The sequence below is a fragment of the Penaeus vannamei genome, chromosome 9 (genome assembly GCF_042767895.1).
Source record: "Penaeus vannamei isolate JL-2024 chromosome 9, ASM4276789v1, whole genome shotgun sequence".
Lineage (NCBI taxonomy): Eukaryota > Metazoa > Arthropoda > Malacostraca > Decapoda > Penaeidae > Penaeus > Penaeus vannamei.
In genome coordinates this window covers 17,019,221-17,029,829 of record NC_091557.1, presented here as the reverse complement: position 1 = coordinate 17,029,829, position 10,609 = coordinate 17,019,221, and the positions used below count along the sequence as shown (strand labels likewise).

At 41.5% G+C, this 10,609-nt stretch overlaps 1 protein-coding gene across 2 annotated transcripts in view; it reads left to right on the top strand.

Moving 5' to 3' along the window:
- Positions 1-10,609, top strand: part of LOC138862678 (uncharacterized) — a 48,955-nt gene that overhangs the window by 37,622 nt on the left and 724 nt on the right. For both annotated transcript variants that reach the window (XM_070125406.1, XM_070125405.1), the window contains exon 2: positions 6,113-6,277. In XM_070125406.1, coding sequence (XP_069981507.1) covers positions 6,113-6,277 — 165 coding nt within the window. The remainder of the gene's footprint in view (positions 1-6,112; positions 6,278-10,609) is intronic.

The window sequence follows — 10,609 nt, the reverse complement described above, 5'->3', positions numbered from 1 at the left end:
TAACCTTAATAGGGGTATTAAGGCTTGCCCCTTTACTAACTAGCCTATCTAGATTTGATTTTGATGGTTTTCCGACCCCTGCCCCTCCTTTGACCATGGCTCTGACCACTAATACTAATACCCCGTCTTTGATGCATATGAACAACTCCAAAATACCCACCCAGGTAATTAATCAGCCTCCAGAAAGCACTTCTTCCTCTCTCCCAACATTTTCCTCTCCATCTCCTACTGCACAGTCCTTTTCAATGCCTACCCCCTCTTCACTTATTATTATTATTCATCCCTATTTTCCTCCCCCCCCACAAAACTACTCCACTTCCCACAACACCATCTTCCTCTCACCCTTGTCCATCTACTGCCTCTACCTCTACAAACCTTCTGAGGACTCTCTTTGGCCCAACCAAGTGGGATCGATTCTTTTGATTCCCCCGATAGCCCCCTATTCTGAGAATATCCTTCTGTTTCTACAGTGCCTCCAGAAACAAGTATGCAAACTTTCGCAGTCACTCTGATCATTTACACTTTGTCACAGATACATCTGAATCCCAGGGTCGTGCACTATCTACCCTAAGTGACCACTCTGGCAAACCCATTCCTGCCGAACCTCACTCCTTTCTTAATACTTGCACATGAACAGTTTCTATCACCCTAAATGCTTGTCCTATCGGCAGCAAGGACTGAACAGACTGTGAAAATTACCTACTTACCTGCCTTGCTGAATATGATGCAGTGGCAGTACAGCATTACACTATTCCTCCCAGAGGCCAATATTGCCGAGATTAGCTTCTGTAGATATGACCTCCCCCATCCGGTTTATATTGGTAGATTGTCCTACCATGTCCAACCATATCGATCCCTTCCTCGTCAATGTCAGAAACATTGATGTTTTGGCCAACTAGCCAAACAATGTTGTTTCACAGCCCGCTGCCCTCTATGTGCCCAACCTGGTCATGACTGTTCAAATTGCCCTGCTCAGTCATGTACATGTCCCAATTGTGGTGACTCCCATAATGAATTTTATGGGAGCTGCCCTGCCTATGAGCTCGAATGTGAGATAACAGTCCTCATATTCAAACTCACTCTACATGAGGCCAGACAAGAAGCACAATGACAAGGTTTTTCTCTCTCAACTTATTCCAAAACAGTCCTTCGCTCTGCTCCCCGACCATCTTTACAAGATTTTTCTGCATCTCCCCCAGTATCTCTCCCCTATACCCTAAACTATCCTATGTCTACTCACCAGATCCCCCAGTCAGATTCATTATCCAGTCTAAAGCCAGATACTCTAATTTCTGCCACTTCCCCGATGCCTACCTCTCCTCCTCACTTTATTTGTCATACCAGGCAACCTAAATGCTCCACTCCACCCTCTCTTACACCTTTCTTCTCCTCAGAAAAGAACCTTTGTTTTTTTCACTCAACTCCTCTCCAGAAACCTTTGAAGACATCCAAAACTTCCTAAAGATGACTCAAGGGAACATTCCACTCCCTCACCCACCCCCCAGTCCCTCTGTTTCTACTCCTTCTACATTTAAAATATTTGCAGATATCCATCCCTCCTTCCTCCTACACACATACCCTGCCCTCTCTACTGCTCCCACTTGAATATTCATACGAATCCCCTCTATCACAACAGCGTCCTGCTCCAGACATTCTTCCTGATACTTTACCACCATCCCCAGTCCCCCTTTCTTATTCCCCGAATTCTTCCCCTCCTCCTCCAACAGCCACCTCTGTTTTCCTTGAACAGTGTCCCTATTCCTGCAGTCACAGATACAATGCAATTCACTCAATTGCTCTACCCCCTTAACCTCTCCCATTTTTACTAATCCCTGCTCTACTTCACTTCTCTCTTTTCCCTCTTTGTTACCATACTTACTTTAACATTTTTCCTATACCTTCCTCAATGACAGATGCACTATAATTAACTCAATCACCCTACCACCTCAACCCTCCCCTTTCTTCTAATCTCTGCTCTTGTTCACTTACTCCCCTTTTTTCCTTTTTCACTACTATACTATCCTATAATGCTCTTTAATCTTTGATACCTAACACATTTTATTGTAATCTTTAACTCTTCTTTACCCTTTCTGTGACAATACTTTACCATAGTGTTATATGACCTTTCATGTCTAGCACATTTATTTGTTTCAGACATTAAACATTTAAACATTAAAATTTGAAAAGGTTTTAGAGGCTTTGATTTAACCTGTAGTAAATATTGTAATTTTTATATGTATGTATTAATTTGTATCATGATAGACTAAAGGTTCATTCCATGAATAAAACATAATAATGTGATATCAGTTGCTTTTGCATGAAGGCATATTGTTAATAAACAATATTAACAGATTCCTTATTTTTAAACATTTTATGGTTAAGTCCCCAACTCCTTATCACAGTTTTTTCATAAGTTTAAGTTGTTTCGAGTGTGTGTGCCCAACTGCTGAAGGGAGGGTTGATGGTGGCCTCTGCCTCCCAACACCCCCCTGGCAAATATTCTTTTCACATTGGTAGGAACGGCTAGATACAACTGAAACTTGGGAGCATCGAGTGGACTTTGGCTGTGGGCAGACACTTTCTGTGATTTTTTTTCTTTATTTGTGGCTTTACTACTCACATCTGCAGATTATTTATTGTATCAACAACTGCAACTTTTTGTCCTCTGTAAGATTATCATCAGTTTGCATTAGCATAGTGTATCCATGCAGTAAAGATTAACCACACAAAATAGATGTGGATTATTGTCTACATTTTTAATGAATTGTGGAGTAGAAATACAAATAAATATTAGAAGGAGCTTGTGTGAGCTTCAGATAAGTCTTGCCTATAGTTTTGTGACATAAAATATGAGCCAGAATTTGTTCGTGGTTCAATGCTGCAAGGCCAATATGAGACTTTTGTTTCTGCAGGATGTGACTAGGGGCTATCATTTCATGACGGAAGGACAGATATTTGTTCTTTAAGGGGACCGTCCCTGAGAGAGGGGGGAGGAGGGGGTTAAATTGAGTTAGTTAGCGTATAGTATAGGTACATGGATGAGGAAACTACCAAACGAGTATTAACCGCCTGCTATGGCTCGTTGTCTTGCAGCCGGCGTGCGAGTCCCTCAGCACCCGGAGAGGTACGTCGCTATTGAGCGCCCAGGTACACCTATGTGGACTTTTGCTTGCGGCAATCGTGCATAAGGCATTTAATTATGACATTGCGCATAGATATGAGTTCGTGAATGTTCAAGGAACACTTTTATACCAATATCAGGAAAAAATTATATCACCGTGATTTATGACGAAATATTTTGTGAAATATATCTAAAAAAAAATGTATGTTTTGTGTCCTTTTACATACGAAATATGCTTTGATCGAGACTCCCTGGTAATATGTTTTAGTTTACGTGGTAATATATACGTATATCACATACGAAGCACTAATGTTTAAAAATAGCCTTATAAGGAAGGATTGAAATATTTCCGTTACATTTCGCTCAACGGTCGGTACATCACAGCAGGGGGCAATTTGAATTGATTTGAAATTGGTAGTTACCGTTGTAAAGACCAATTCAATACGAATGTTACCTAAATGTCGGATTTTTAAACTTCGGATGTATAAGCGAGATACAGATTATTTCATGTTGAAGATGATAGTACTCAGTAATACCTGCTCTGAAATAAAAACTATATGGAATTTTGAGCTCGGTTGTATGCGTAGTCTTCGTCTGGCGTTCAAAAAGCTATCGCATCCGTTTCGTGCGTTCCCGATAAAAATGAAAATGTTTAGACGTTACCGTAAGTCTTAGGCACCATAAATTGGCAAATATCCCACAACACATAGGCGTCTGCATGATTTTATGCACTTCTTAGTAAAGATAATGGGTGCAAATGGCTAATCATAAACTTTACACTTGTTCTCCCTTGCAATCTGTTAATATTGACAATTATCAAAGAAAATGGGTATGAGAGGGATAACTAATAAATTTTATTATTTAGATATGAAAGTCAATGTAGGCCTACTAAATGATGATGATTAATCTTTTTAACTTTATGTGCGTGCGTTCACGTACATATGATCCTCCTCGAAAATTATAAACACCCAGTGACCATCTCCCCCTCCCCCCCCCCTGTGTGAGGCATGGGGAATATTCAACGACTTTCGTAAGTTCTCGAATTCAATGTACTAAATTCATATGCTTTTGAAATTCTCAAAATTGAACCACCATGTTGTATTCATGCCAGGACTTTATAATTAGAATGATTTTGTACTAATGTTGCCATCCACAGTTCCCCATTTCTTCAAAAATAAAAAATAAATAAAAAATAAAATGGAAAATAAAAAAAAATATTTTTTTTAAAAAAAGGTTTTTATCTGGTTTAGATTAGTTGTCTCTATGGTAAAATGCATTTATTAAGCTTTTCACACGAAAATATCAACTTTAATGAACAACGAAAAAAAAAAAAAAAAAAAAAGTGACATACCTTTACAGAATAGCGTCCCTATTGAACATGAAAATTCCTATTGACTTGGTAATCATTGCATTGCAAAGTACACTAAATAAGCGTTTTTTTTGATATATAATATCATTAGATTCAGAGAAAAATAACAGAGATAACGAACTTTGGCAAGGTGCCAAATACAAAACGCCGTAGCTCGGCTATTTTTTTATGAATCTTCGGTACTTCCCAACTCACGTAATTTTCATGCGATCCAAATGCAGTTTGTTGCTTTCACTAGAGCCTCGGCGTCCCATAGCCATGTAAAAGGCCGATTTTTGAATTTTTGCCTTAATCAAAAAATAATAATATTTTAATGCTGAAAAACGCATTCAAAAATAGTTCTCTATGTCAAGCTGTCCCCCGCCAAAAAAAAAAGGAAATTCAAAATTCGGCCTTTTACATGGCTATAGGCTAGAGTTGATCTAACACTAGCATTTTTGGGGGAATATTCTGTAAAGAGCTCTGATAGTTGGGATGTACCGAAGACATACCAAAAAAAATGGCGATTTTTTTCAACTTTTTGGGGGGTGCCCCCCCCCCAATGGGGGACCAAAGTTAAAATTTATATATATAACGAAGCGCAATTCTTTGCTCTATAGCATGCAAAAAGAATCAATCAGTTATCTCTAACCGATATTTTTTTATGATGTATAGAGTAGGGAAAGGTGGCCATTCTCAGGGACGGTCCCCTTAAGTAGCAAGTGAAAAAAAGATTTACAGTATATGGGTCAGTTGTAAACCTCTTTTTGTCTTTCCTTTATATATTTTTTTTATTTTTATTTTTTGAAGTTATGCAAATTTGAACCAGCCACTTAATGAGGTTTTTCATAAATGCATAGATAAGATTTCTAACTTTGCCCACACCCTTAGGAAATCCACTGAAATATGTCTATTTCATTTGGTTAATTGTTAGTAATGTTAATAAGAAGATAATCCCTACTTGGCCAGTTATTGTCTTTTTATTTATATATTTAAAAGTGGCAATAGTTTACCAGTTTTCACCAAAAATGACCAGGAAATGCTAATATCCAGGAGACTTTGAATAGTTAGCATATACTATATATTATAACTAGTCTCAGGTCTTGAGACCAAGAGAGAATTGTTAAACAGTGATAATAATAAAAATAGTCTGTAGATAAACACAGCCTTAAGAGAGCTGATACCTACAAGACTAAGTACATAATTCATAATTTATCTCCCAAGTATGATTTGTAATGACATCAGTTATTGTTACATAAGAAACAAATGACACCTAAGGCTTAGGTTTCTGGCTGAATGCCAGACTTATTCAGTGAATTAGAACAATGTAAAGCTTATCCTTGTCCCAAACCTACCTGGAAGGACGTTTAAACCCAAACAACTAACCTAACCTTAATCTTTCATCCCTTAACAAATTTCTGTACAGGAATTACTTGAGTAATTACTGAAAGATGTTTATATTCAGATGACCAGATTTGAAAAATTATATCACAAGTAGCCCTGGCTAACCTTCTTTGCTGGACTGTAAATGCAGTGATGAAAATGATAACGATGATGCTAATTATGATAGAACTCTGTAAACATACAACTTTTTACATTATGAAATGGCACTTTCTCATGGTGTATGTGACCATTTATTTCAGATGGCTCCAAGTTTAAACTTGAGCAAAGTGCCAATGACACCATTCCGTGTCATGGCTGTAGTAGCAGGGTTCGCTGCTATTTTTCTTGTAATATCAGCCATAAGAACCACTGGCCCACAGCAGAAATTGGGGGCAGTGTTTCACCATGCTTCAGATGCATTCAAGGTTAGTTATTTTTTCACATACATGGTCTTAACAGCAAAGATGTGAAGTGAAGGCAGTGCACCTTTTTGCACTTGTTTTAGGCTAAAGGCATTAAACACATCCCTCTTCTTCCTTGCTTCCTCTAAATCCAGCTCCTTCTCCCTTCTCCCTCCTCTGTTCTCTCCATTCCACTTTCCTCTTCCTTCCTCTTCCTTCCTCCTCCTCCCTCCTTCTCCCTCCTATTCATCCTCCTCCTCCTCCTCCTCCTCTTCCTCTGCTCTCTCCTCCTCTACCTCCTCATCTGCCCCCGCTCCTTCCCCCCTCCTCCTCTTCCTCCTCCACCTCCACCTCCAGCTCCACCTCCACCTCCACCTCCACCTCCACCTCCACTTTCTCCTCCTCCACCTCTACCTCCTCCTCCTTCTCCTCCTCTCCCCCTCCTCCTTCTCCCCCTCCTCCTCCTCCTCCTCCTCCTCCTCCTCCTCCTCCTCCTCCACCTCTACACCCTCCTCCTTCTCCTCCTCTTCCCCTCCTTCTCCTCCTCTTCCCCTCCTTCTCCTCCTCTTCCCCTCCTTCTCCCCCTCCTCCTCCTCCTCCTCCTCCACCTCTACACCCTCCTCCTTCTCCTCCTCTTCCCCTCCTTCTCCTCCTCTTCCCCTCCTTCTCCTCCTCTTCCCCTCCTTCTCCTCCTCTTCCCCTCCTTCTCCTCCTCTTCCCCTCCTTCTCCTCCTCCTCCTCCTCCTCCTCCTCCTCCTCCTCCTCCTCCTCCTCCTTCTCTTCCTCCTCTTCATTTTCCTCCTCCTCCACCTCCACCTCCACCTCCACCTCCACTTTTTCCTCCTCCTCCTCCTCCTCCTCCTCCTCCTCCTCCTCCTCCTCCTCCTCTACCTTTACCTCCTCCTCCTTCTCCTCCTCTTCCCCTCTTCCTCCTCCCCCTCTTCTCCCCCTCCTTCTCCCATCCTCCCCCCCTCTTCACCCCCTCCTTCTCCCCCTCCTCCTCCCCTCCTCCTCCTCTCTTCTTATTCTCCTCCTACTCCTCTCTTCTTATTTTACTCCTACTCCTCCTCCTCCTCCTCCTCCTCCTCCTCCTCCTCCTCCTCTCTTCTTATTCTCTTCCTCCTTCTCCCCTCCTCCTCCTCCTCCTCCTCCTCTCCTCCTCCTCCTCCACCTCCTCCTCCTCCTCCACTTCCTCCTCCTCCACCTGTACCTCTTCCTCCTCCTTCCCCTCTTCTTCCTTCTCCTCCTCCTTCTCTTCCTCCTCCTTCTCTTCCTCCTCCTCTTCCTTTTCCTCCTCCTCTGCCTGCCTCCTCCTCCACCTCTACCTCCTCCTCCTCCTCCTCTACCTTCTCCTCTTCCTCCACCTCTACCTCCTCCTCCTCCTCCTCCTCTTCCCCTCCTCCTTCTCCCCCTCTTCCCTCCTCCTCCTCCCCTCCTCCATTTCCCCTCATCCTTCTCCCCCTCTTCCCCTCCTCCACCTCCGCCTCCTTCACCTCTACCCCCTCCTCCTCCTCCTCCTCCTCTTCCCCTCCTCCTTCTCCTCCTCCTACTCCTCCTACTCCTCTCTTCTTATTCTCCTCCTCCTCTTCCTCCTCCTCTTCCTCCTCCTCCTCCTCCTCTTCCTTCTCCTCCACCTCATCCTTTTCTTCCTCTTCCTCCTCCTCTTCTTTCTCCTCCTCCTCCTTTTCCTCTTCTTCCCCTTCTTCCACTCCTACTCTTTTTCCTCCTCACTAAACACATCTCTGTTCTTCCTTGCCTCGGCCAAATCAAGCTCCTTCTTCCTCCCTCCTCTTCCTTCCTTCCCTTCCCTCTCCTCCTCCTCCTCCTCCTCCTCCTCCTCCTCCTCGTCCTCCTCCTCCTCCTCCTCCTCTTCCTCCTCCTCCTCCTCTTCCTCTTTCGCCTTCCTTTCATCCCGCTCCTCCTCCTCCCCCTCCTCTTCTTCTTCTTCTTCTGGTCCAACTCCTCCTTTTCCTCCTTCTCCTCCTCCTCCTCCTCCTCCTTCTCTTCTTCCTTCCCTCTCCTCTCCTCTCCTCTCCTCTCCTCTCCTCTCCTCTCCTCTCCTCTCCTCTCCTCTCCTCTCCTCTCCTCTCCTCTCCTCTCCTCTCCTCCTCCTCCTCCTCCACCTCCTCCTCCTCCTCCTCCTCCTCCTCCTCCACCTACTCCTCCTCCTCCTCCTCCTCCTTCTCCTTCTCTACCTTCTTCTCCTCCTCTTCTTCTTCTTCTTCTTCTTCTTCTTCTTCTTCCTCCTCTCCTCTTTTTCCTCCTCCTCCTCCTCCTCCTCCTCCCCTTTTACTCCTCTTCCTTTTCCTTTCACTCTCTCCTAGTCCATCTCCCTCTTTTGTCTTCTCTCTTTCCTCTCCATCTCCTTCCTTCTTCTCTATTTCCTCTCCATCTCACACTTCCCCCTTCTCTCAGCCATCTCCTTTCCCTGGCAATCATTTCTACCTCACCCACTCCATTTTATAATCCTCTCCATTGATGCACTGTCCACTGACTGAGTCTCCCTGCCCCAGAGATTTAAGTACTTGGCAACTATGGGCAAGCGAGCATTGTCATGATGATAACTCCATAAGTGGCTAGATCTTCACTGTCTGTTGCCTCTGTCCATTCTTTCCCCTATTCTTTGCTTGTGCAACAGACCTACTTGAACGGATAAAGGTATGCTGTATATCTAGGTACAACTAGTTGTTTTCTGTTGAAAGGAAGTGTTTAGTATATGATTAAGAAATTGTATCTATTTCCAGGAAAGCATGGGATCTGTTTCCTTAATTCATTAGATAAAAAGTAACTTTTATCATTGTTTCCAGTTGTAATTGAAGTTTATTTGGTTATTTTTTAACATTAGATTTCGATAAATATTTGTTTGCCACTTACTTGACACCGTTTTGACATAAGAGACTATCACACTCACCTAAATACATGTTATTACCTGTACTCTTAACTGCAGTATACACAGCTTGTTTGTATTTGGAATATATATGCTTATCTTTGTTATCAGTTTGAATGCATATAGCTCTTCTTTATCTGCTGATAATTTATAGTTACAGTAAAGGTGTATGCTTACATTGAAGATTTCAATTTCATTTCTTAAACTCTTCATTAATTTCCTAATCGTGTCATGTAAGAATTTATATTAATTTATTAGTGTAACTAATTTGAATTGATTCTCTAGTGAATGCCACAAAATGGTGATATGAATGAAGTGAAAATACAGAATAAAGAAATAGATTCAACAATAGATTTGCATAACTCATTGACTCTGGGAGAAATTGAGGTGTGCCTTGCCTCTTCTCTGTGGAGTATCTATGGCTATATTTCGGACTCAGCTGGTGCATTACATTCACCACACTGCACTGACAAAGCCATACGATTTCTTTTTGTGTCACATGTATTCAAAACTTGATTTTGATTTTGTATATTCAGAGATATATGATATGTTTTTTAGGAGATAGATCAAACCTGTTGTAGACTAATTAATGTAGATCAGAGTATTTCATTAACCCAATGTCGATGGAAAAATGGTGCATTCCCTTTGGCAATGCTTGTTAAATGTTTCTACACATAGATGGCTCTGCCAATGCTTAGCCACAAAGGAGTTAATTAGTAGATCTTGCAATCTAGCTTTTCCTTGAAAAAGCGGGGAAAAACGCATTTTTTACAATTGCTATCAATATTGACATTGTTATTTTTGTTATGAGCATTATAATTACTATATTGTTACTGACATAACTAATAGCAATATTAGATATTAGAAAATATCGAAAATCAAGGAAAAGGAAAAACACGTTAGACAGGTAGTTTGCGTAATTGGCTCATTGGTGACAGTATTTGTAGAGCCATCTATATGTAAAAACAATTACTAAATTCTTATTGAGGTATAGAAACAGGATTTTCTTATTCTTATGAAATAAAGAGATTATTTGCAGTTATAAGCTACTCCCATGGATTTAGTATTTTTCTTTTGTGTGACATACTTCAAGACAGTCACACTGGCAGATTGCCATATGACAGTATGATTAGTAGACATGAAGACTCAGATCATGTAAACTAGAATCCATCTCAGAAATTTGGATGATTATACTTTGTGTAGAGGAAGGAATGTATTATAACTGAAATAATGGGACTTGTTTTAGTTTCATAACTTATATTTATGAAGAAAAAAATTATATGTATATTTTTACAATTACTCACAAGACTGCATGCAATTCCTGCAGCTTACCAGTATTTGTCTTCAAGAGTGCAGAACAACATAAAATGTACTTGCATGCATCATATTGACATGTCATGAATGACATAACCTCCATAGCAATGACCAAGTCAGCCATGGTGGGAATATCCCATCATGCAGAGCCACAA